Source organism: Lagenorhynchus albirostris, chromosome 13 (assembly GCF_949774975.1).
Source record: "Lagenorhynchus albirostris chromosome 13, mLagAlb1.1, whole genome shotgun sequence".
Classification (NCBI taxonomy): domain Eukaryota; kingdom Metazoa; phylum Chordata; class Mammalia; order Artiodactyla; family Delphinidae; genus Lagenorhynchus; species Lagenorhynchus albirostris.
The window spans coordinates 5,598,448-5,624,703 of record NC_083107.1 but is presented as its reverse complement, the minus strand read 5'-3'; the positions used below and the strand labels follow the sequence as shown (position 1 = coordinate 5,624,703).

Here is a 26,256-nt window from a genome sequence, read left to right as displayed (position 1 = left end):
CAAGCTATGTCCTGTCGGTGGAGGCCGAGCTCACCAGACTGCCCCAGTCCAGACTCTGCAGGAACCAGGGCTAACCCTGCTGGATGCAGAGGCAGGCCTGCAGCTGAGATGCCCAGTGGACCCTGCAGGAAACGGCTGGGAAGGCACCTCTTTCCTCCTCTCAGAGCATCAGTGGCCACGCTGCTCCCTCTCTGTCCGACCTTGGTTTATGGTTCAGGCTCTAAGGGCTCCTCAGACAAACATGGCCCCCCAGGCCTACAGAAGTCTCAGGAGGCATCGTGTAGACAGGCCGGGTCCTGGCTTTGTCTTCCCGCTTAGGGAAAATCCACCTCCACCCCAGTGCACAGACAGGCAGAGGGACATGAGCGCACAGAATGCACCAGATCTGAGGGTAAAAATGCTGCTGAAAGTTTGCAGTTCACAAGAACACCTGCTTCACAGACCGGAGGCGATTCTCATGCTTTCCAAAGGTCAAAGGATCAGGTGTCCTGGATTTACCGTCATCATCGTGAGAAGCGGGTGCTTTTCTGGGTCTCCCTGCTCTGTGGGAATCTCTGCAGGCCAGGATCAGGCAGGAGGGGCAGCTTCCCGCAGCCTTGCAGGCGGCCCCTTGAACTTCACGCAGGCGCTTGTCAGGGACATTCTTACCACGGATGTTTCCAGCTGATGCTTCTCTAGGCTCCCGTGGCCCGAGGAGCGCTGTTCAATTCAGGGCTCTGCTCTCTGCCCGCCTTTGACTTGTTAAGTCTCTGTGCTCAACATTACCAAGATTCTGGAGGCAAAACCTACAGGGTGACGCTGCACTTGGAATGTGAGCTCCACGCAGATGAAGCACACCTGGGCTGAAGCAGGTCCTGGGAAGTAGCGGACCCGGGGGGACAACGAGCCTCATTGTCTGACAATCCCTGCTTCGAGGCGCGATGCTTACTAAGGCCACAGTTACCTGTGTGGATATTTATTTACATTGTATTTTAAGACTTCAGAAGCCGGCACAGTGCGAGGGAGTAGAGTTTCACATGAGGGCTTAGACGGAGGGGTACCAGTGGGTGGTGGCTCATCCCTCCTCCTCCAGGCCAGAGTCACAAGGGTCTGGGATACTGGTGCCCTTGGCCCTGGGGGGTGGGGTGGGGCCAAGGGGTGGGGCCCCTCCGGCCGTGAGTTGCCTCATCCAGGTACCCTGGTGTGCTGCACGGAGGTACCTGCTGCGAAGAGGGTCCGCACACATGGCCCCAAGCGTGCCCAGCCCCAGCCCCCAGAGAGGGCCTCTCTGAGCTGGATTTCTCACAGCCCCAAGCTCCTGCTGGCGGCTGCCTGGGACCTTCCAGGAGACAATGCCCTCCACAACCTGAGTGCTGGGGTGCGTCCTCTGCTCTATCCTGTGCCCACCTCCAGGGACCGGTGTGCTCTGGGGTCTGCGATCAACGTGCCCTGCACAATGGCTGCCTTTAGGCTGCCGGAATGAGGAACACCTCAGACGTCTAGAAAGGTACCTGGGAATATACTTCTAGTAACAGCAAGCTTGTTGAGACTATTCCATGAAATAGTCAAGAACAAGGAGACTATTCCATGAAAAGAGGAGGCACTCCTTTTCCTGGCTTCCTGCCAGCCCCGATAGGGCACTGGGTCAGCTGAACTGCCTCCACCCTGATGGATGGATCTCCCACCAGCTCCAGGGGTAAGCGACAGGGTCCTATCCAGGCTGCATTTTATGGTGCATTGTTGCTTTGATTATTACCACTTCCCCTCCTCAAAGAACTGACACATTTGTTTGCTGAATGTGTTTTTCATATTTTGCATAAAGAGTCATAGCATTTTGGAGCTGGGGGTATCTTATCCCAGTTCTAAAAGCATCACTACGTTACAGGTGAAGGGACTTGCCCAAGGTCCCCCGCTGCCTCTGCTGCTACTGCAGGGGTGCCCTCCCACGTGCGTCCCGCCCCCCACCCTCCCCAAGCTCGGCGCAGACACGGCAGTGGCAGGATTGGACCTCAAGCTCCACATTCTGATTTCAGACAAAGGTGTTGGATACAGTGTTCCATTTTTGCCCAACTGTCCTTTCTTTGAGAGAGTTTTTGAGAACGTGATTTAAGGGCCTCTGGGTCTTTATTGCACACACCTCACTGGGGCAGGTAGAAATTAATTTGAAAAACAATAAGTGTATTCTATGCTGCATGTGCCTTGGAGACAAACCACTGGCTCTTCCTTCACTCCCCTCCCCTCCCCTCCCCCACCCCCACCTTTGCCGTGACAAAGAGAGCTGCCATTTATCCATCCAGTGTTGTGCAAGACGCTGCAAATCTTTCCAACTCTCTCCATCACCCTAGGAGGTAGAAACTACTATTCCCATTTTACAGATGAGGAAACGGAGGCTCCCGAAGGTTCAATAACTTGCCCCCAATCACACAGCTTGGTGAGTGGTAGAATTCTATTGATCTGATTCCACGGCTATATATACTCTTTCCACGTGAAAATACATTTCTACAACATACGTTGCCAATGTATCTGGAACACATTGGCTCTAGGCTTTTAACTGTTTGAAATGACTTGTATTCTAAACCAAGATCAGCTTCATATTTAAGTTTTGTATCTTCTGGAGATGTGTCTTAGGAGCCTAAGATATAACTGTGAAAAACCGTTTGGAAGCCACATAAGAAGTTAAGATCACTTTATCAGAATAAAGTCGTCATTTCAATAATTTTTTTCAAAGCAAAAAAGAACCTTCAAAACTACCTAGTCCACCACTTAATTTCATAGATGAGGAAAGCAATGTGGAGAACCCAGTGACTTAGCCACAGTCTCGGTGCTGGTGAGACCCAGAGCCAGGCCCAGAAACTGCCCCCTAGCCAAGTGGCAAAGACAATGCTTTGCATCTCAGGGCCCCGTGAAAGCCACAGCCTCGGGCTTCCCTGGTGGCGCAGTGGTTGAGAATCTGCCTGCCGATGCAGGGGACACGGGTTCGAGCCCTGGTCTGGGAAGATCCCACATGCCGCGGAGCAACTGGGCCCATGAGCCACAATTACTGAGCCTGCGCGTCTGGAGCCTGTGCTCCGCAACGGGAGAGGCCGCGATAGTGAGAGGCCCGCGCACCGCGATGAAGAGGGGCCCCCGCTTGCCACAACTAGAGAAAGCCCTCGCACAGAAACGAAGACCCAACACAGCCAAAAACAAATAAATCAATTAATTAAAAAAAAAAAAAAGCCACAGCCTCCCTGCCTCGTGCAGAGCACTTGGATGGGGGAGGCCGGGCCCTTGCCTACCTGCAGAACTCTCCTTCAGATTCCGGCAGCAGGAGGGAGGCCGTGGGGTTCTTCATCAGATCAGCCACCAGGAGGTCCTTGGGTGTCACGTAGAAGAAAGGAACCCCCGTGCTGTTGTTGAGGGGGCCGTCACTGACCGGCAGGCAGTTCCCAAACGGCAGTCCTGGGATCTAACAAACACCAAAAAAGGCCTTTTCAATGCAGGGTTGTGGATTGACTTGAGCTGGGAGCTCAGTCTGTGTCTCTGACCAGGAAATACAGCATTGGGGGTGCGAGGGCAGCATGGCATCACCGTGGTTTTGACAGGTCGTGAATCAAAGCGAAGAGGTTCCCCACCTGCCCACTTCACCCAGTGACGGCCCCAGAATTCCTACAGAGGAGCCTAGCAGTGGCACCTGTAGAGGAGGGATGGCGAGGGGGTTATTCCTGAAGCTGCAGGTACACAGCAAACACTCTATTAAACTGAAAGTCATTGGGGTAAAGGCAATGAAATCATGGAAGGGTGGAGGCTCACTAAAACCTTTCTCACAAGCTAGCCCTCGGGAGCCCCACTGCCTTCACCACCTCCCCCATATTTTTGGCAACTTTGGGGATAGAATCTAAGTCTTTTTTTTTTTTTTTTTTTTTTGCGGTTCGCGGGCCTCTCACTGCTGCGGCCTCTCCCGTTGCGGAGCACAGGCTCTGGACGCGCAGGCCCAGCGGCCATGGCTCACGGGCCCAGCCGCTCTGCGGCATGTGGGATCTTCCCGGATCGGGGCACGAACCCGTGTCCCCTGCATCGGCAGGCGGACTCCCAACCACTGCGCCACCAGGGAAGCCCAGAAGCTAAGTCTTAACCTAACATCTTACCTGGTCTTTGGACTCCAGGAACTTTCTGGTATTGTTTCCTTTAGGGTCACACCACTTTCTCACTTATTAGTCACATTTTAAAATTGTAATCAATAATATTTTAATAGTATAGCTCAGCAACTTATGGGAATTCGGTTTCTTATCCTTCTAGCTTCAAGGAAGACACATAAACATGCTAAACCAGTGTTTTGCTCACGATCATCCAGTAGAGCAGATGAAATTCTCAGACACGTACACAAATACTTCTTAGGTTTCTCCCAAGCCCTGCTGGGTCCAGCATCATGACCTTTACCCTTCACAGAGCGTTCCTCATTGTTACTTAGCTCAGAACTCGGGGCTATCTTTGTCTTTGAAGTGTCGCATGACAACAGTGTGTAGAATTGTGATAAGGGGTGGTTTTAATCTTTTAGAAAACCCAATGTTGAGGAATCCTACAAAATGCTAATATGTCATTCCCAGATCCTGTTTCTCAGCTGGTCACTCACAAACTGAGTAGAGTCATGTCTTGCACACGTGCCAGGCACATGGTAAATGTTCTCTGAATTTATTGCATTTGGAGTATATGTCAATACTGGAAAAGGGAACTACTAACAAAGCTAAGAAAAGGGATGTTGAAAGTCATAATACCTTGAATACACTGGCGCTAGAGTTTTAATTGCTTGAAGTGATCTGTGTTTTAAACCAAGATCAGCTTCATATTTAAGCTTCATATCTTCCGAAGGTATGTCTTAGGAGTATAAGATACAGCTGTGAAGAACTATTTGGAAGCTGTGAAAGACCTTATGATCATTTCTCATCAAAATAAAGTTGTCGGGCTTCCCTGGTGGCGCAGTGGTTGAGAGTCCGCCTGCCGATGCAGGGGACACGGGTTCTTGCCCCGGTCCGGGAGGATCCCACATGCCACGGAGCGGTTGGGCCCGTGAGCCATGGCCGCTGGGCCTGCGCGTCCGGAGCCTGTGCTCTGCAACGGGAGAGGCCACAACAATGAGAGGCCCGCGTACCGCAAAAAAAAAAAAAAAAAAAAGTTGTCATTTAGATATTTTTTTTTTCAAAGCAAAAAACGACGTTCAAAACTACCTAGTCCACCACTTAATTTCATAGATGAGGAAAGCAAAGTGGAGAACCCATTGACTTGGCCACAGTCTCTGAGCTGGTGAGACCCAGAGCTGGGCCCAGAACCTTTCCCCTGGCCAATGACTTACACACTCCATAAAACAGTATTTTTTTTTTGCATGAAATAAATAGGAGTTCAAATTACTGCCCTGTAATAAAACCCTTACATCGGTCTTAACAGCCCTAAAAGCTTTCTGGAGGGTGTACACGTATGGATGTTACATCCTCATCATGTATCCACGGCATTTCCACTTCAGGTGGAATCATGTCTAACAGGTGAGTAAAACATCTGTGAAACGAACGATGAAAGCTGCAGCTGACGACAGCGCTGTCACTCCAACATTTACACGCTTCGCACAATAAATCTCCTTTCCAGAACAGTTCTCGAATTCCATTTTTTAAAATGCAAATTTCCGCCAAAGCCCCGGTTCGGGGTCAGTAAGTGATGGGGCAGCTCTGGTCTATGGGCGGGCTGGGGCTGGGCGCGCTACTTGGTGATGCCAAAGGTGGCTCAGGCTTCTTTTGTCCAGGTCTCTGGTCGGGCGCTGGTTATTTGCACACCTCTTTGGCCATTTCAAGACTGTGCTTCTCGACTGCGCTTCGGTCCCCATCCACCTGGCAGGAAGCCTGCTTGTCGTCCTCTCCCCCAGCACCAACCCCCACCCCTCCTGCCTTTGCCAGGGTGCCAGGGTAACCGAAGCACAATCTGGCTGCATTAATTACACGCTGTCCACGCTGATCCAGCCTCCAGCGCACGTCTGCTAGACCTGGATCCGAGCGCGGGAGTGGCCCCAGGCTCTCCCTGGTCCCTGCACGCCGCTCCCGGTCGGGTGGCTTACCTTCTCGTGAGCGGACACGGTGGCCAGACAGCCCCAGGCGCTGGCGTGGGCCAGGAAGCGGGCGGTGCCCGGGCGCAGCCTCGCGCTGCCCTCGCGCCGGTAGGAGAACATCCCGGGCGGCGCAGGGGGCGGCCTGGCGCGGGCGGTGCCCTCCGGGGGCGGCAGGTGAGACTCCTCCTCGTGCGCCGAGGCCGGGAAGCTCCGCTGCCAGATGCTTCCCGAGTCTTCCAGCAGCGCGGGCAGCGCCTCCTCGGTGGAGGCGCTGTCTAGCTCCTCGTCCACCTCGTTGGTGACGGCCCAGGACACGGAGCTCACGATCACGTAGCCCGTGGCCGGGGACAGCAGGGCGCTGCAGCACAGCAGCCAGCACAGGCGGGGCCCGGGCTGCCGGCCGCGGCGCCCGCACATCTTGCGGGGCGCGCCCGGCCCCGGGGACCGCGGGCAGCGGCCCCCGACGGCGGATCGGGAGAAGAACCCGCTGCCCCCGCCGCAGGCGCCCGGGGGCGGGGCCCCGGGGCCGCCCTCGCAGCCGTGCGCCGCGTGGGGAGGTGGGGCTCCGCACGCACGGCAGACACGGTGCGCAGTCCTCTCTGCGCGGCTGGGCCGGGGATGCGCCTTTCCCGCTGGATGGAACGGGTTCTGCAGCCAGACAGGGGGGCGTTCAAATCCCGGCTCAGCGCACTCCTCCACTCACCAGCTGTGTGGCCCTGCCGAGTTACGTAAGCTCTCTGTGCCCGGTTCCTTCATTAGGAAACGCATAAAACAGTATTTACATCATGGGAGTGAGGGATGGGAGGATGGAACGGGTTAATATTTGGAGAGGCTTAGAACAGTGTGTGGTGCGGAGTAAGCGTTATGTGCTGTGAAATAGACACAAGGTAGGGATGGTTATCATTTTATGGCGGAGGAAGCCGAGCGAATGATGAAGATTAGCGCCAAGTCCGTCTGAGGCCAAAGCCCATCCTGTTGCTCTGTAAGGACCGTGACCGTCCTACACTTCGCTGTGACAGGAGGGCATTGCTTCCAGTTCATCTAAAAGCAGAATCAAATTGCTCACTACACATACACTAAAATAAAGTGGAGTCAGCAGTGCCCAGCGAGAACGTGGCCGGGATGGTGTGGCAGAGGACTGTATGAACGCACCGCCCTTAAACACATTCTCGTATCGATGGGAAGCTGGCTTGTTTCCGATAATAAAGTTTTATGAACAGTCTTGTGTTCTGATGTGTAGGTATCTTTTATGTTCTGTCTCACTTCTCTGGGCTCCTGTTTTCTCCTGTTGTTGCTGTGGTAACCAACTAATGGTGGTACAGATGGCAGCAGGTTACCTCACCAATCTGCGTGTCCCTTGCTTTCTGCCTCAGGGCCTCTGTGCCAACTGCCACGCGGGACATAGGTAGGGTTCCACTGAGCAATGTGAAAACCCACGAGTGCAGAACATTAACCCCCCATTGCCACGACCCTTGGCGAATGGGTCCAAAAGCCAGCAGATAAATACTCCCCACTCCCAAGTCACAAGTGGATGATTCCAAAGGCCACTCTCCACAATTTCTCGGAGGGTCTCCAACAGGATTGAGCCCCGGTTACTCACAATGGTAACCAACTCAGTGATGCACCCTTAGAATGGCTTTCCATCCTCCGTGTTTCAGTCATTCTAGTCAGTCCCCCCACTTTGGTTCTGTAGGACTGCATCCCAGAATGACTAGCTAGGGGCAGGTCCTCTTCTCAGACCCAGTTCTCGAGAGGATGCCAAGCTCAGGTACAGGTGCGCACACGCAAGAGCTCTCTCGAGTGTGTACCTTGTAGTGGAGTTGCGGGTTCCGGGGCACGAGTCTGTTTCATTTTATTATATAACATCACACTGATTTCCTCAGTGATGGGACCAATTTATTGCTACCATCAGTGCGTGGAGGTTCCTGTTGCTCCACATTCTCAGCGACACAGATTACTGCGAGGCTGTCTGTCCCCCCTCCCGGCAATCTGGCGGATGAGCAGTGAGAACTCATTTTTAGTTTAATGGCTCACGTGGTTGAGCACCTTTTCATACAGGTATTGGCCAGCTGGATACCCTTTTGGGAAACGCCTGTTAATGTCTTTTGTCCATGTGCATTGGGTTGTCTGTACTTTTTTGTATTGATTTATTAGAATTCATTTTATTTCCTATGTTCCAGGCTTTGGGTGTTCAAATATGTCACAGATTGTCTTTGGCTTGTTTGAATGGTTAATTTCATGTGTTAACTTGACTGGGCTAAGGGATGCCCGGATAGCTGGTAAAACGTTATTTCTGGGCGTGTCTGTGTTTCTGGGAGAGATTAGCATTTGAATCAGACTGAGTAAAGATCACCCTCACCAATGCAGTGGGCGTCATCTGATCCAGTGAAGGCCTGAATAGGACAGAAAGGCAGAGGAAGGACCAATCTGCTTTCTGCCTAAGCGGGACATCCATGTGCTGCTGCCCTTGGACATCGACACTCCAGGTTCTGGAGCCTTTGGACTCACTGCATTGGTCCCCCTGGTTCTCAGGCCTTCGAGATGTCAGGTTTGAGAGCCCTCACCAGAAAATGGATCAGCTGGAACCTTGATCTTGGACTCCCCAGCCTCTAGAACTATGAGAAAATAAATTTCTGCTGTTTAAGCCACCAGATCTGTAGTTTATTGTTATGGCAGCCCAAGCAGATGAATACAATAAACATACTGAAATTAGCTTATCCATTCTCCTAATGATGGTTATTAGTCTTGTTTTCAGGTGTTATCTGTTAGGAATGAAATTGCTATAAATATCCTTCTACAAGTCTTTTTGTGAATGTATGTTTTCTTTGGGTAAATACCTAGGAATAAAATCACTGGGTCATAGCGTAGGTATGTGTTTAATTTTATGCAGAACTTTCTGTTATGGACTGAATGTTTGTGCCCCCCAAATTCATATGTTGAACTTCTAACCCCTAATGTGACAGTATTTGGAGATGGGGCTTTTGGAAAGTAAGTAAGGTTAGATTAGGTCATGAGGGGATTAATGGCCTTATGAGAAAAGGGAGAGTCCCTGCGCCCCCCTCCCCACGGTGTTTCTGCTCCAAGGAAAGCCCATGTAAGGACACAGCAAGAAGGCAGATGTCTGCAAGAAGGAGGAGAGCTCTCACCAGGAACCCATCACCTGGCACCTTGATCTTGGACTTCTAGCCTCCAGAACTGTGGGGAATAAATGTCTGTTTCTTTAAGCCACCCAGTTTACGATATTTTGTTATGACAGCCCAAGCAGATGAAAGCACTGACAAACTGTTTTCCAAAATGATTTTTGACCATTTTATAGTTCTACTAGCAATATATGAGTACTTCAGGAGGTCTCTAAATGATGCATGAGGTGATTTCACAAAGAAGGAGCTATTCTGAATTGGGGCTCAGTTACTTGACTTGGTAACATTTCCCATAGATCTCAGATTTGTTTATTGTAAGCAATCCTGAACCATCATGTGTGTGCTGTTATAGAAAAGGACTCCCCCACTGGCAAATACTATGAGGTCTGGCTGCAGGAAATTGGTCCTCAGTATATTTACGAGCAGATCTGACTTGTAATGGGAGAAAACGGACTGCAGATCTGCTGCTTATCTATCACTTCCCATGAACAAATACCTTGTCAAGGACAATAAGAGGCACGTGGTCAAAGGTACCAAAGCACCATTTAAAGTTTGGGGCTGGAAATGTGCAAGAGGAGCCTGGGATGTCTTCTCCAGTCAAAAAAAGCAGCAGCAGCAGCAGCTAGAAAAGACCAATGAAACAGGTCAAAAGAAGCAACTTGAAAGGTCCTCCACTGGGAAAAGATGGAATAATTTAGGCATCAAAAAGGAAAATGATGGCAGTTAAAGAAAGGCCTAAATGTACACTTACCATACTTCCCAGCAATTGCACTCCTGGGCATTTATCCCCGAGAAATAAAAACATATGTTCCCCACAAAAACCTGTAGACACCATTGTTCATAGCAGCTTTATTCATAATAGGTCCGAACTGGAAACAACCCGAATGTCCCTCAATACGTGAATAAACAAACAGCAGTGTATCCATACCATGCAATACCCCTCGGCGCTAAAAAGAAACAAACTATTAATAAAGGCAACAACTTGGGTGGATCTTAAGAGTATCCTGCTGAGAAAAAAAAGCTAGTCTCAGAGGTTACGTATTGTATGATTTCACTTATATAACATTCACAAAATGACAAAATTATAGGGGTGGAAGCCATTAGTTGCTGCTAAGGGTTAGTGATGGTGTGTGGCTATATAAAGCAGTAGCATGAGGGAGATCTCTGTGGTGATCAACAGTTCTGTATCTTGACTGTGGTGGTGGTTACATGAACCCACAGGTGATAGAAGATGCTAGAACTCTACACATACATTGCATCAATGGAAAATTCCTGCTTTTGATGTTACAATCCAGTTGTTTAAGATATAAGTATTAGGGGAAACTGGGTAGAGGGGAAACTGGGTAGAGGGTACACAGGTCTCTCTGAGTGAATAATGGTTAGAAACAAAATTAAAAACAAATCCTCATAAGTCATCACTAGAAGTTGTTAGGACATCCAATTTATTCTGAAAAAATTTTTTTAGATAATTCTAAACAGTTAAAAAAATTTTATTTTATATTGGAGTAGAGTTGATTTAAAAAGTTGCCTTAGTTTCAGGTGTACAGCATAGTGATTCAGGTACACATATACATATACCTATTCTTTTTCAAATGCTTTTCCCAGTTAGGTTATTACAGAATATTGAGCAGAATTCCCTGTGCTCTACAGTAGGTCCCTGTTGGTTATCTATCTGAAATATAGTCGTGTGTATATGTCAATCCCAAACTCCTAATTTATCCCTCTATCCCACTCCTCGGTGTATATACCTAAGAGAATTGAAAACATATGTCCACACAAAAACTTGTACACAAATGTTTACAGAGGCATTATTCAAATGGAAACGAACTTATTCATGTTTCCTATTAAGTGAAAACCACCTGGGTGTCCATCAGATGATGAATGGGTAAATAGAATGTGGTATATCCATTCAATGGAATTATCATTTCAATAAAAGGAGTGTTTCTGGGGGCCAGGAAAAAGGGGAAAGGTAATGAATGTGAATGTGTGTGGGGATTCTCTGAGGTGATGAAAATGTTCTAAAATTAGATCAAGGTCATGGTTGCACAGCTCTCTAGATATGCTAACATCACTGAATTTGATGAAATGAAATTCACGTTTTATGGCAAGCCAAGAAAATTTAATTATAAAATTTGTCTTTGCCTGTTTGCCTTCTCTATAGTGTATACCGTGTACCTGCGTTAACCAGATCTCCTTAGGAGATAACCTTCCTTCTTAATCTTGTAAGGGGCCAGGATGACCCATGACCAGCTCTTCACTTTGTCCGTGTAGATCTGGATGGTGTAAACTGTCAATAATATGCCATTTGCCGTATAACCTTTGTCTCAAAAACTTATATAACTATGCTTTGACCTCTGACAGGTCAAGGCAGAACTGTTCTCAGAGCTTTCAGAATAATCCTCAGGTTGGCTCAAATAAACATTTTCCTTTCTGAGATGGACTACTGATTAATTTTTTCATCAACAAATTGTACACTTTAAATGAGAAGAATTTAGGGTATGTATATCTCCAAAAAACTGTTTTTAAAATCTGATCTGGGGCAAGCTCTTGGTTACAATTTCTCAGGACAGCTCTCCCCACCCTGAGATACTCAGCAAGTCTCTTTGTTGTTTCCTGGGTGGGTGGAGGCAGGTAGGAGGGGTCAGGAGTGCAGCCTTACTTCTGACTCACCCCTACCTGCAGTGCAGCCCTTTGGGTGTTCTGGTGTGTGAGCTGTGCCACTGGACTCCCCACCCTGGGCGGGTGTGATGTTTGATGACTGCCCTCTACTAAGAGGTCATCCAAGTTGTGTGGATTGCAAAACATCGCCTTGGTGTTTATGTTTTTTATTTTTATTGTTTTAAAGGTTTTTTCTTTGATGGGGACCATTTTTAAAGTCTATATTGAATTTGTTACAATATTGCTTGTTTTTTTTTTTTTTATGTTTTGGTTTTTTGGGCCGTTTTTTGGCTGCGGGATCTTAGTTCCCCCACCAGGGATCGAACGCGTACCCCCTGCGGTGGAAGCGAGGGGTCCTAAACACTGGACTGACAGGGAAGTCCCTTGCCCGCTTTTTGATGCTTTAAAGATATTTTATAGTTTTTCTAACAAGTATTGTGTTCACCTGATGAGTTGGTTCAACTGCACTAGCTTGCCATATTCCTGGAAACCAATGAGGATTTTAAATTCCTTAATCATTTTAAACTCACGGCCAATAACATCACGGGGGCCCAGGGGCTACTTCATGTCTCTGATTCATTCTCCCTCCCTTCTGGAAGACTCTCACACCTCTCCTTCTTCCTACTTTCTTTGGATCTCTTTTCAAATTACACCTTGCTTGTGAATCTTGTAAGAAGTAACATTCCCATCCTTGCCTTTCTCTCTCTCTCTCTTTTTCTTTTTTGGCTATTAATGCTTTTCTTTCCTTTTTAATTTTTATTGGAGTATAGTTTTTTACAACATTTTGGTAGTTTCTGCTGTACAGCAAAGTGAATCAGCTGTACGTATACACAGATCCCCTCTTTTTTGGATTTCCTTCCCATGTAGGTCACCACAGAGCACTGAGTAGAGTTCCCTGTGCTACACAGTAATCTGGCCTATTATAATCGTTAAAAGACAATTACTTAATGAAGATAAAACCACGACTCTTATACAGATATAAAATGAATGTGTGTTAAAGATTTTACGGGACTCAACTAATGAGGGAACTAGTAAGATGTTGCAGCTGATTCAAAAGAGAATTCAGGACTTCCCTGGTGGCACAGTGGTTAAGAATCCACCTGCCGATGCAGGGGACACGGGTTTGAGCCCTGGTCCGGGAAGATCCCACATGCCGCGGAGCAACTAAGCCCGTGTGCCACAACTACTGAGCCTGCATGCCACAACTACTGAAGCCCACGCGACTAGAGCCCGTGCTCTGCAACAAGAGAAGCCACTGCAATGAGAAGCCCACGCACCGCAACGAAGAGTAGCCCCAGCTCGCCGCAACTAGAGAAAGCCCAGGTGCAGCAGTGAAAACCCAACGCAGCCAAAAATAAATAAATAAAATTTTTTTTTAAAAAAAGGAGAGAGAATTCAAGACACTAAACATACATACATACGTAGACAACAAAGAATGCCACTGACAGTAATCTACAAACAGACGCCACACAGCTCTGTGCTCAGGGCAGTTATTAACTGATCCCGCTGCGCATTGGTTTGCACTGTGTGGAGGAGAATCACCTGCAGTAGTATCTGTCTGATACAACTTACGAGATTCGTAAAATAACTCAAAAGACCACGGAAGACCAGAAGGCTGTGTTGACCCTTTCTGTCCATTTCAAAGCTTTATACGATATTCACTATTCTCTGCTAGATCTCAGGTGAGAGAACCTGGCTCCATGAGAGGCACGGCCTGGTCTGGAATAAGCTTGACCCACAGACAACTCCTGGCTTGTTTAACTTTGTGAAACCATGGTCCACATGAAGGGGAAAAACTAGTGGTGTGAATACTCTGACTTCACATGAAGGCCCTAGAAGGCCGAGGGGAAAGCACTGTGAACTGAGGACGCCACCGGCCGTATCAGTAAACAAAGGGTGTTGCAGCCACCAAGCCGTCCCATGACAGCCACCCCGAGACCGTGCGCCCTGAGGGAGCTCAGGATCCGGGCGGGTCCCATGACAGCCACCCCGAGACCGTGCGCCCTGAGGGAGCTCAGGATCCGGGCGGGTCCCATGACAGCCACCCCGAGACCGTGCGCCCTGAGGGAGCTCAGGATCCGGGCGGGTCCCATGACAGCCACCCCGAGACCGTGCGCCCTGAGGGAGCTCAGGATCCGGGCGGGAGGCCCCCCATCTAGCAATGAGCTGCTGCAGCCGCCCCAGCCGTGCACCCTGAGGAGACTCGGGAGGAGAAAACGCAGGATACTGGCCCCAGATAGCCGAGGAGCACATCAAAGGAACGATGCCAGAGAGCCCAGACTCTTGCGTCTTCCCATAGGTAGAAAAGTGCTAAACTCTTTACCTCGAGATGTCCGGTTTTCTTTAATTAACAGTCATCTTTTGATGTTCCGACTACCTGGTCTTTGTTGCAAAAACGGCTCCTATCTACCCCGGCCCCCACCTGGCCTCTTCGGAGCCGTCCCTCGGAGTGATCTGAGATGCTGTGTCCCGGACCTTAGTCCTCGGGTTTGTCCACCGAATAAAACACAACTCTCAACTTTCAGGCTGTGCATTTTTTCAGTCGACAGCACTAACTACAGAGCTGGCTTTCCTCCTGTGGGTGCACGTGAACTCTGCGCTGACCGTCATCTGCGGGGACAGCCTCATGACGAATGGGGGTCACATATATGGCTGTGTACAGCCACAACCCTCCAAAGGGCCCCAGTGTTTGCAGAACGGTCTAGAACAGGGCTTGTCTACTCTTCCTGTCCTGTGTACCCGCTGCAAGGGCATCTGGCAGCCCTGGGGCAGGGATTCCTTGCCCTGATAGGTGTGTGAGTTTGTGGGCTGGAGGCTCTGTCTGTCTGTCTGTCCACGGCTGTGTGTCCAGTGCCCAGGAAGGTGCCTGGGACTTTGCAGGGACGCACGACATCTGCTGAAACGACTGATCCCCTCCGTGGGGCTGGGGGGCTCAGTGGTGACTGTCCCTCCCCGCGACCCTCCTGTGCTGTGTCTGTACCACAGCTGTGGCAGATGGGACCCCCTGGGCCCAGAAAGACCCTCTACTGGACCAGAAAGTTGGCAAAACAGACACTGCTTTACTCTTTCCACCATCTGCACGCAGTGGGGACTTTATCAACTCTTATTCCTGAAGGTTAAATCCGGGTGCCCCCGAAGAACCCATTTCTTGGTCCAGCTCAGTCGGGAGATGGAGAAAAAGAGGATGCTTGTCGCTCTGCTCACAATGTCTGAAAACGCACAATTCAAAAGCCCGGGGAGGTTTCCTGCGCGTCCGACAACGATGGCAGGGGAGTGACAAAAGACATGTCCACGTATTGAGATACAGGGAAGTAATTCTGGCTTATACATGAGTGAACTTGAGTTTGATGCTAACTAAAATAGCCTGTGTGTGGCCTATCAAAGCTTACACTGTACCTCGGCTTTAATTATTAGAGAAAAGGACACACTGACCAGAAGTAAAAATGTCCATGTTAAAAATAAAGATGAAATGCCTCCCTTCCTGGGACACCGATACTTGTTACTCCTTTGATGGTTAAGTCCCCCTTCCCAGGTGACAAGGCCATACTGACTTGCTGGGTACATGCTGGTCTGTTCTTTTTTTTTTTTTTTAATAACCTTGAAGAAATGAAACCCTGACTTGTTTAATGTTCTTTGTTTTGACAAGATATAAAACCGTGCTGCTCTCCGGAGCAGTTTCTCAGAGTCATCTGGGAAGCTGGTTCCAGGCTAGTCCTCAGTCTGGCTCACATAAAACCCTTTTCTATTCTTATTTTAGATTGTTTATTGATTATTTTCATTGACAGGAGAGCGAGGTGTGGTCCAGCTGTTTGATGAACTACCATCTTGCCATAATAATGAGATTAATATGGTTTTGTGTGTGTGTGGTTCTCTGCGTGTTGTATTTTACATAAAAAGGTGAGAAAAAGACGAGTGGGTTCCACATAGCAATGTGCAAAACGCTCAGGCTGTAATAACATCTGTAAAAGGTAGAATACAAAATGCTGTGTGTTCTCGGACTTCCCGAAGCTGTCTCTGTGCCAGAGGGTCGTAGCTTGCTCACGGCCGTGAGGAGGAAATTCCGTCTCAGCTGGAAGCTGGCGGCCAACCTGATAGACTCCGCTTTGCTTCTGCTTGGCTGTGACATTTTAGAGAGAAAAAAATGCTGGGGTTTATGATAAAAATCAAGGCGAGCGTGTTGTCACATGCACCCACGGGTGGCGCACAGACAGTCTCACGAGGTCAAAGTGGGGCAGGAAGAAGGAAAGCCGAGGTGAGGCGGCCCAGGCCTGGGCCGGGTCTTGCACCATCTCCTGTGGGGATGGTCCCAGGCAGAACCCTTTGAAGTGGGCGGGGGAGAAGGCAGGAGGTGGGAGAGCAGCTGACTTCCACACAATTCTTTTTAGAAAAAGGTCACTTGTGGGGAGCAACAGGGGAGGGAGGCCTGTGGGACGGCCTTGCTGCAGCCCCCTCGGCAGCTGCCTCTGAGAGGGTCGGGGGCTAACTTACACGTGGCAAGTCTGACACCGTGAAGAAGGGGCGCAGAGTCCCACAGTGACGGAAGGAAGGGTGCCGACTGCACGGCACAAAGCTGGTCGCTGCGCCGCGTGAATTATCTGAGGCCTGGAAGGCCCACCTGTGTGTCCAGTGGAGCCAAGGTCATCGATGGCCTGAGTGGCACTAAACTGGGTACCGGGGAGATGCCTCCACGTGCAGACTAAGGAACTCCCCACTAGATTGACAGCAGCCTTGGGCCACACTTCAGGTGAGTTACAAACCAACAGAGGCATATGTAATTTCCAGCACAAGTTGGAGTGAACCCCCCGAGTCTCTCCTGACTCTCCTGCGTGAGGACCACCCAGACACTCAACCGCAAGTCTCCGAGGAAGAATGGCAGGGACTGGCCAGGAATAAGGAGATGCCCTTTCCTCTCGGTTTCTGTTCAGCCCCCGCTGAGAGCCCCCAAAGGCCCACCCTGGGCTCTGGGTGGGTGTGGACCTGTAACCAAGCGGGACCCTATGGGGCCCTCCCAGGACAGAACCCCACCCCCACCCCAATATCCTCTGCTGTAGCTCCTCTCTGAAGTACCTAGATAATAGTATCTCGTGCATATTTCCTGAGAGTTTCACATGGAAGAAATTAACTACCTGATGATCATGAGACCTGCTGGGGCCTAAGGACTGATCACCACCAACCAATCAGAGGATTGTGCACGAGCTGATCACACACCCCGGGACCGGCCCCTCCCCTCCCCTGGCCTTTCAAACGGCTTTGTTGAAACCCTTCCGCGAGTCCCGGGGTATTCTGAGCATGAGCCACCCATCTCCTTCCTCTCTCCTTGCTGGGCCCTGCAATAAACCTTTCTCTGCTCCAAACTCCAGCCTCTCGGTTTGTGTGGCCTCACTGTGCATCGGGCACGTGAACTTGGGTTTGGAAACAGACTCCGCTCGGCAGCGGCATCCTCCCCGCAAGACTTGGGACCACCGGGAACGGGGCTCTCGGGGGGAGCCCTGCTGGTGTTCAACACACACAAGGATGCTTCCTAAAACCATCCAGAGAAGGAGCTGCGGGCGATCTCCGCACAAACATTCACAAGTGAACACAGACATTACCCAGCTTTCCTCCTCTCGCCGGCAGCGTGACACCTCAGGTTCCTACATTTAGAAAGGACCCCTGGGCCCAAACTGCACGAGGACCAGGGGAACAAATGAAGCAGGACAGAGCTGAGCATTTCTCTTCTCTGGCTCTGCCAGGTGCTAACAACTTGAGGCCATTAGTCATCGTGGACAAGCCCGAGGCTTCACATTTTAACGGTCTGAGTATCTCATTGACAACAGTGTTTCTTTGTTTGTTTTTTTTTATCAGCCAGGTTGTTTTACAAAAACAAGCCCTTCAAAGGCAGGCAGTTACAAAACCACCATTTTTCGAAGAAGACGCCTCACTCGTGATGCTGCAGGGGTGAGGACAGAAACGCCGCGTTACACGGTCTTGCATGCAGGACCGGTACCGACGGTCTCAGGGGGCTCAGCGGCGGTAAAGTGGAGGCTGCGTGAGTGTCTGAAACAAGGACCAGAGGATGGAGAGCTTCATCCTGTCGAATGAATCGCTGTCTCTGCAGCTATGCACCCGCGCACACTACCACTGGTACAAGTGAGCTATGCCGAGGACCAAGGAGAGGGAATCAAAACCACACAGAATCTGGAAAGACTATATCCAAGGAGCAAAGAATGGAAACAGACACCTGCCAAGGCTTGGAACCAGCTTTCAAGCTCCTTCCTGGGTTTCCTGGGGGAGATGGAGGGGGCAGGAAGACGTGTGGCTGGAGGCTTAAGGAGAAAACCCGAGTCACGTTCTGGTCTCAGGCCCTCCAGGTCCTTGCTGCAGAGAGCTGCAGAGATGCCCCCCTTTTCCCTAGACCGGTCCCCCACTTTCCCTACGCCCACCCCTCCCAGTGGAACCCAACTCCCTCGTCAAGGTCTTTTCCTGCTGCCTCGGCCTTCAGAGGATGACGCCTCGAGGGGCGGGAGGCCCTGTGTTTCAGGCCCACTGGGGCCAGGGTGCTGGGGCTTCCCCTGACAGCATCCTCCTCTCTTACGGGGTGGCTGTAAGCAGCTTTGGGCAGAAAAGAGCTCTTTGCAGGAGGTCCCTTCGTCTTGTCACTAACCTCAAACCAGGCGCCCCCATGCTCTACTCATCTCTGGCCCTAGCACACCTTTCAAATCTTTTGATCACACGATACTTTGCCTAACTTGTAGGTTCTTTCCATAGATCAAAGAAATAGAAATGATGACCGATCTCTTCCCCAGCTTCCCCTTCAGTAATCTCAAGGACTGTGTGAACACGACAGCATCTAAAGAAAGAGCACAGGAAGTCGACAAGCCTGCACACAGTGGGGCATGGTGACCACTCTGACCCCCCATCTCAGTGATTACCTGAGATGACTTCCCTTTTCCGCTTTAAAAACTTTCTCGGCCGAGCAGAATCTTCGGAGACGGTTTTGGAGAACACCGAGTCCACCGTCTCCCCGGACTGCCGGTATTCTGCTCAAAGGCAGTTTCCCTTCCTGCCGACATTTGCCTCTCTTGAGTATTGGTTTTTGCGCTGCAAGCAGCTGGACCTGATTTGGTAACGTGACTGCTGATGAGGGTGATGACGACAGTCAAGCCAACGGGCCTACTGAGAACTCCAAGTGACACGTCCAGCAGAAGGACCAAACCCGCCCACGTCCGAAACCAATTCATCTTGGCTTTTGTGAACCCAAGCCTGACACCTTACTGGCACTGTCTGCAAAACCCCCAGATGAGCGCCATTCTCCCCAAACAGACAAAGCCATCAACCTCCTAAACACTCCTGCTTGGTGCACGCATCCTCAACTGCACACCAGCACTTACCTGCCCACACCCACTCACATGCCCTCCCACGCACAGACACGCTCACATATGCACACGTGTGCTCACTTGCAAGCAAACACACGCACAGAGTTGCGTGTACCAGCCTCTGAGACACCACTTCCCCAACCTGAACCCCCGTCCCGGCCTTGACACATTTCTGTCCAGAGCGCCAGAGGAAACCTTTTCCTTTGCACCAGGTCCTGGGCACTCAGTGCTATAATGTAGCTAGAATGACCCACACCCACTTCTTCTACTGAAAAAAAAAAAAAAATCGTGGTTTTGTACCTGGAAGACAAATGTTTGGAGGCTTGAAGACAGACAATTCAGGAATACACTGAGGTCTGTTGATGTCCCCAGCAAAGAAATTAAAGTGCTCAAACCTATCAACAGACAAAACAAACCCGATTGTGAGCGGTAGAGCAGAATTTCCCCGTAGGTATTTGTATCCCAGGTGACCTAGGGGATAACATCCCACTGCAGTTCAAAGGAATTCCCCGCGGCCTCGCCCTCATTTTGAACACAAAGGCTGCCTTGGGCTGGGTCTGTCACCCCAGGTCGTCTGGTTCAGAGCTCTGTGGTCTCGCCTTCTAGCAATCCCCTCGGCTACTTGTTGAAATGGGAAGAAAGAGTTTGAAATCATAACTACACCTTGTAATCACACAGAACCGGGCTCCAATTGAGCTCACTGCAGGGTACAGACGTGACCTCATCCATCCCTGCCATTTCTATAAAGGGGGTAGTTTGTTCAAGTCCTTTACCTGATGGTGGACATCAAAGCCGCTGAGGGATGTTAGGTGAGTTGCCCAGGGCTACAGACCCTGTCAGTACAGGCCCGAGGGCTGCAGCCCAAGTGTGCGACACCGGGACTTGGGTCCCGCACCCGCGCAGGCAGCGCTGAGAGTGGAAGGACAGTGGAAGCGCATCTGTCTGAGTGTCCCCATGTGCCAAGGAGATTTAGATAACCCAGTGGGCTGCCATGGCCCTGGTGCACATTTGGTCAGGCTCCGTCTGGAAGATCTTCCAGGCACATCTCAGGCATTCGTCTGCCAGGGGTCATGCTGTCTCCCTGCCGGCTCTGCGCCCTCTGCAAAGGACATGCAAGGATGCCAACAGGAGCCCCTGGCAGGCTGGCGGGCACCTGGGGGAGAGGCCTCATGCCTCCTGGGTCTCCCTGGGCTTGGGCTGGGGGTGAGAGCAAGGTTTGGGCAGCCAGCTGGGATTGCTGGGGAAGCCAGTGGCCTGGGAGGGGGGCTTCCATTGCCCTGAAGCCTGCTGGGTTAAGTGTTCACCTTTCAGCTGCTGGTCTGGTTAGAGGGGAGTCTCCCAGGGGAGGATCTGGGATCTGGGACAGCCAGGCAGTAGGGACAGGGGATATAATCAAGGGACAGGCAAGCAGTGGGGGGAGGGAGCTACTTAGCAGCAAGTAAGGACCCATTTCACTATTTTAATAACTGGTACAATCCTACCAAGTCAGCCCCCCCTCAAGGTCAAAGGAAGAAGACAGGATACTTTGCGGTGCTTCTAATGCATCGCTGAATCCACGTAGCCATCTGGTGGTGAAATGCCGAGGTGCCCCGTGTGCAGCCTCGTGTTGGGCGGGCCGTGATGAAGCCCACAGCCCACACCTTGAGGGGGCTTCAGGCACTGGGAGGCAGCTTTATGCATGGCTGACCCCTCCTGGCAGCCCTCAGACCAAAGCCTAGCGACCGGGGGAGGAGGTGGCAACTGGTCTGCAGCCCCTCCTGAAGCAGCTCCCGGCTGCCCCCGAGTGGGGAGCCTCCTGCTGTGGTGACTGTCCCCTCTCAGTGATGTAACCGCGCGTAAGCCAGCTCTTCGTGGAACTGTAACTGAGGGAGGACCCTACGGGGCCTTCCCAGAATAGACCTCCACCCATGTCCTCCGCCTGCCTTTTGTCTGTAGAAAAACTTTAGCCAAAGAAGAAATTTAACCAGAGAAGTGAGAAAATGCAGAAAGAAAGGAAAACAGGCAAGCAAGACAAAATAATAATACTTTAGCCATTAAACACAGTCAAGGACCTTTAGTTCCTCCTCAACGACTCTAGGGAATATTCTGAGCCCTGTTCCTTGAGCTGTTTTGCAGATACTGAAACCCCCTCCAGGTGGGCGAAGTTAACTGTCTGCCGCCCACGAGCACGGAGACCCCAGACCGGTTGGAACCAGAAGGTTGATGATGCCGACTCCCGATGACCTCACCACCAGCCAATCAGAAGAGTGTCCACGAGCTGGCCACGCCCTGCTCCTTGAACGCGATAAGACTCCTCACGACCCCCTCCAGGGCAGGACACACAGGCTTGAGGGCGTGAGCCCGCTGTGGCCCGCTTACCTGGCAGAGCAACACGGCTCTTTCTTTCTACTTCACCCACAACGCTGGGATTTGATCTGGCACCAGCGTGCAGAGGCCAGATTTTGGCATCAGAATGGAGATTTTCTTCCTTAAGATCAACTACAATTGTCAGCTAGTGTCGGGGCCCAGAGTACGCGGCTGCAAAATGTGCCTCAGTGGCATGTTGGTTGATTTGATTGAAAAGTTACTTGAGAAACGGCCAACACAGGAAGGACACTGACCCTCCCCCTCGGTCTCCCTGAAAACAGGAAATAAATCTCCGGTGTGAAAGGTGCCCTTCCGGCACCAGGATGTAAAGAGACACCCTTATCCCCAGAGACAGGGAATTCAGGCTGAGAACAAACCATGTATAAACAAACCATGTTACCTTTTTTTTTTTTTTCTGGCCGCGCCGCCAAACTTGTAGGATCTTAGTTCCCCGAGCAGGGATTGAACCCAGGCCCTCGGCCATGAAAGCACGGAGTCCTAACCACTGGACAGCCAGGGAAGTCCCAAACCATGTTAGTTCTTTAATTTACTACCCAAGCCCCCATTCTGTTTAGCTTCTTCACTAATTGGGCACCCCAAAACCTAAGTTTCTTTGTCTACTTCTTAGGTCCCATTTCTGTAAGACCTCTGTGCACATGATTTAAAATTTGTGTCTTTTTCTCCTGTGAACCTGTCTTGCGCCAGGTTGATTATTAATCCAGCCAGGAGAACTCAAGACGGGTAGAGGGGGAAATTCCCCCTTCCCCGGACAATAGCAAAGGGCACTAGTATTCATGGGCTTATATAGCACTTGTTTGTAAAGTAGTGAAATAAGGTCAAAGCACCATCGTTAAACTTCACATTGTTAAAAATAACACTTGGTGCAGGAATTCCCTGGCGGTCCAGTGGTTAGGGCTCTGTCCTCTCACTCCCGTGGGCTTGGGTTCAATCCCTGGTCGGGGAAGTAAAATCCCACAAGCTGCGAGGGTGCGTAAACAAACAAACAAACAAAACTACAGTTAGAGCAGAAACTGGCAAGGCAGAGAGCTAGGTCAATCCCACTGAGGCCCGAAGAGGCGATCTGTGCATCTGCAAGAGGGATGCAGGAGGGTTTTCCAAAGGAGACAAGAAATATTGTCAATCAGCAACCACACTCACTCGGCAAATACGTCCTGGCACTATGGACCCCAGGGCAGGCCCTGGAAGAGGGTTCTCGGGGCACTCCTCACCTTCTGCAGGAAGAGGTGTGCGAGCAGGTAAATTATAACGTCAAAGAGGAACGTTCTAATTCTATTAGGAAATCTATAAATCAGTGATGGCCATAGCAGCCCTGATTATATACCAAACACTGCAACCAAGCAGCTGAGGAAGGAGGAGTACATTTCATCTCTGTGCTCCCCTCCAGGTCGTCAGTGCCGCTCGGGTTACTCGTCAGGGCTTGCTGGGAAATATCCAAGGCGCCCGATGCATGATGGCGTGTAGATCCAGCTGCAGGATGCCGACTCTCCTGCTGTTGTTCAGCACCATCTCATGGTCTAAAGACAACGGCAAACGCGACACTTGGTGAAATCTTGTCATCTTACTTTGGCCTAATGCCCCCTCTCCAAATTACCCAAACTTTCTTGCTGTCGAAGAGAAAGAAAAGTGGATTTGGGTAGTTTTGCCCGTTAAAACTGAATCCTAGGGCTTCCCCGGTGGTGCAGTGGTTGGGAGTCCGCCTGCCGATGCAGGGGACACGGGTTCGTGCCCCGGTCTGGGAAGATCCCACATGCCGCGGAGCGGCTGGTCCCGTGAGCCATGGCCGCTGCGCCTGCGCGTCCGGAGCCTGTGCTCCACAACGGGAGAGGCCACAGCAGTGAGAGGCCCGCGTACCGCAAAAAAACCCACCAAAAACAAAACCCTGAATCCTAAATGACAATCAAAATGTTCAAACTGCACACATTCTAGAACCGCCTTTCTGAAAGTCGGCATTTAGGACGCTTCTGCTCACGGGCAGACGTCTCAGGGGCCTGCAGCTCCTCCTCCCAGTTCCCTATTCTCTGCACCCCGAGCAAGGGGCCTAAATTCTCTAGAGAGGGAAACGGTGGGTAACTGGGCTCTGCCAGGCAAGTGCGGTTCTGGAGAACAGGGCGGGCGGCCTCTACAGGATGGCTGTGGGGACTCAGAAGCTCTCCTGTCCTTCCTCTGGGGAGCCTGGGGCAGTGAATTGGGCCTCCGCTGTCCAATGGGACAAACCTCTCCCTTACGTGTTCAGGGTCTGCAGGACGAGTGGTGAGTCATCCTCACACCAGCCCCAAGAGCAGGCACTACAGCCATGTCTGTTTTACGGAGAGGAAAGGGGCCCTTGGGTATTCAGTAAACTCCCCTGGAACAGTGAGCATAAAGGTACGGCTTCCAGCAGGCCAGGCTCTGGACCCTGAGCCGGCCGCTCCAGTGGGTAGGGATGGAGGTCGTGTTGCAAGGTCGTTGCCATCGCCCCAGTGGGGAAGGTGAAAGTGCCCAGAACCGGATGGGCCTCTAGCTCAGAAGGAGAAACAACCCTACTGGTGGGGGATGGAGGTGGTCAAAGGGCGGTCCCGGCTGGGCGCCCCCTGGCCGGGGCTGATTTGGGGCAGAGGGCCGGTCCCAGGCTCCGTCCCCATCTGCCGCCGTGGGATTTCAGAACAGATCCTAGAACGTCTCCTTCAGCCCCTCTCTCCCCTCCGCTAACACCCAGGAGTGAGAAGGTCAGAGCCGAGGACCTGGTGCCCCGACACACAGAGTCCGCAGGGCCATATGCACAGGGTGCAGGGTCTGCCTGCCTGTCCGTCTGTCCCAGGCTCTGCTACAATGCCCTTCCACCTCTGACGTTGGCTTGCCCGGGACGCCACCCCTGGGGGCCCTCCCTCTGGAACTTTAGAACCGTGACCTGCTGGCCCTGCGTCCTCTCCTCCAAGGGCAGAGCCTGGAGGCTGGAGGGGAGGAGGGGTGGCTTCCAGCTGAGCACCTGGGGCCCAGCAAGCTGTCCTCTGCCCTCCAGGTGGGTGGGCCGGCCTCCCTGCACGGGGCCTGCTGCCCGCTCTGAGGGACACTGGCAGCCTGCACTTTTCGCTTTGGGAAAGCTGCTTTGTTCCCTCCTGTCTGGTTGCCTGAAACCTACCTTTGCCATGTTGGAAAGGTACGTCTTTCTTCTTAGTCTTTAGACAAACACAGTAACTTCTGTGAAGAACAATACACACGCCCATTACTGATGCTGTAACTTCAGGTTTGCACGCAGGAAGGCAGCGCACACCGGTGGCGCACCCACCCGCCCAGGAGGGCAGAGCCGTCCACCTGCCCCACCCAGCCAGGCCCCCAGCCTCCCCACCCCCCTGCCTGCTCGCCCCTCCCAAGTGGCTCCAAGATCCCGGCAGGGGCGCATTGACTAAACCGCCCCCCACTTGCGCAATGCCAGGAAAGTGATGTCCTCCAGCGTCTGCCGTGTGCTCCGTGAAGTTGAGGATTTTGCCCAGGAACCCTGACTTCCCCCAGCTTCTCATCTCTACATGCTCTCCTCGGGAAACGATCAGAAATGAGAAAACATGAGAGAGGAGGTGCTCTCCTGGATGTACTCATTTATTCATTTATTCACATATTCACTTACCGGGGACACTCGTGCAGCGTCTGCTGGGTGCGGGCTGCACGGGTGGATGAAGGGGAATGACCTCCACCCTCCAGGGGCTCCCCACAAAGGGTAGGTTACCAGGAGCACAAACAGCATCCCAACAGCAGAGTAAGTGCTCCCGGCAACGTGAGACACAGGAAGGAAGTGAGCAGTTCTAGCGGAAGAAGGTATCAGGGACGGCTTCATCTGGAAGGGGACATTCTGCCTGGGCCTTAACGCGTAGGTAGGAGTTGGCGGGGAGCAATGGCGGGGTGGGGGCGACTAGGCACAGACAGCAGTAGGAATAAGGGCCTCTTGGGGACGACCAGTCTGCGGTGCTGGGGAACGCCAGTGGGTCATGGGGGGCAGGGGGACAGGGTCGGGCCACAGGCCAAGCAGTGAAGGAGAGAGGACCATCCGGGCAATGGGGGCCGTGGACAGTTGTTGACTGATGGAATCGCTGTTACAGAGCACTTGCTGGGAGGGGAAGGGCGTGTGACCGAGGCGGGTCAAGGCTGCAGGCAGGCCCATCAACTAGGAACTACTGAAGATCCTAGAGGGGTTTGGAGAGCCAGAGGGCTGGGATTAGCGCAGGCGGTGAAGGGGCCACCGGAAAACTGGACCCCTTTCATGCCCCTCCTTTCCCAGCAAGTTCCAGACCTCACTTTCTCTCTGCAGGACGCTTCCTGCTGGCTTCTTGGCTGGCAATCACACGGGCCCAAGGGCCCAGCCTGGGCACGTGAACTTTTCCAAGTGGGTCAGAAAGGGATCAACACAGCCCGGCGTGCTGGGGATGCCAGGCGTGGGTGAAGATTAGACGTGGCCTGTTCTGCGGACCCATGGGGGAGACAGCGCACAGGGTGCAAGCGTGGCAGATCTGCAGAGGGGAAGGGAAGGAAGTGGTGAGGGCTTGGCGGGCGGGGAGAGCTAGAGGCAGTGATGGAGAACCTCACAAAGGCAGGAGGGAGAAAACCGGGAATTTCCAGGACCGTAAAACACGCGACCCACACAGTGGGTGTGTGACGGCGTTCACAAGGGCCACGGAGCTGGAGGGATACCAAGGGGTCAGATGCAGGGAGGCCGGGG

The 26,256-nt window shown here is 51.7% G+C and overlaps 2 protein-coding genes and 1 pseudogene across 3 annotated transcripts in view; all 3 read right to left on the bottom strand.

The window, feature by feature from the left end:
* The window catches only part of CREG2 (cellular repressor of E1A stimulated genes 2), a 36,769-nt gene extending 30,303 nt beyond the window's left edge, over positions 1–6,466 (bottom strand). The window contains exons 1-2 of the mRNA XM_060169541.1: positions 6,059–6,466; positions 3,258–3,427 (exon numbers count right to left, since the gene is read on the bottom strand). Coding sequence (XP_060025524.1) covers positions 3,258–3,427; positions 6,059–6,466 — 578 coding nt within the window. The remainder of the gene's footprint in view (positions 1–3,257; positions 3,428–6,058) is intronic.
* Positions 6,467–13,679: 7,213 nt separating this feature from the next.
* LOC132531891 (uncharacterized) lies at positions 13,680–25,076 on the bottom strand (annotated as a pseudogene).
* An 831-nt stretch (positions 25,077–25,907) lies between these two features.
* The window catches only part of LOC132531676 (DNA-binding protein RFX8-like), a 48,542-nt gene continuing 48,193 nt past the window's right edge, over positions 25,908–26,256 (bottom strand). The window contains exon 5 of one of the 2 annotated variants that reach the window (XM_060169641.1): positions 25,908–26,047. In XM_060169641.1, coding sequence (XP_060025624.1) covers positions 25,984–26,047 — 64 coding nt within the window. In that variant the 3' untranslated portion in view covers positions 25,908–25,983. The remainder of the gene's footprint in view (positions 26,048–26,256) is intronic. The other variant, XR_009544175.1, reaches the window with a different exon arrangement.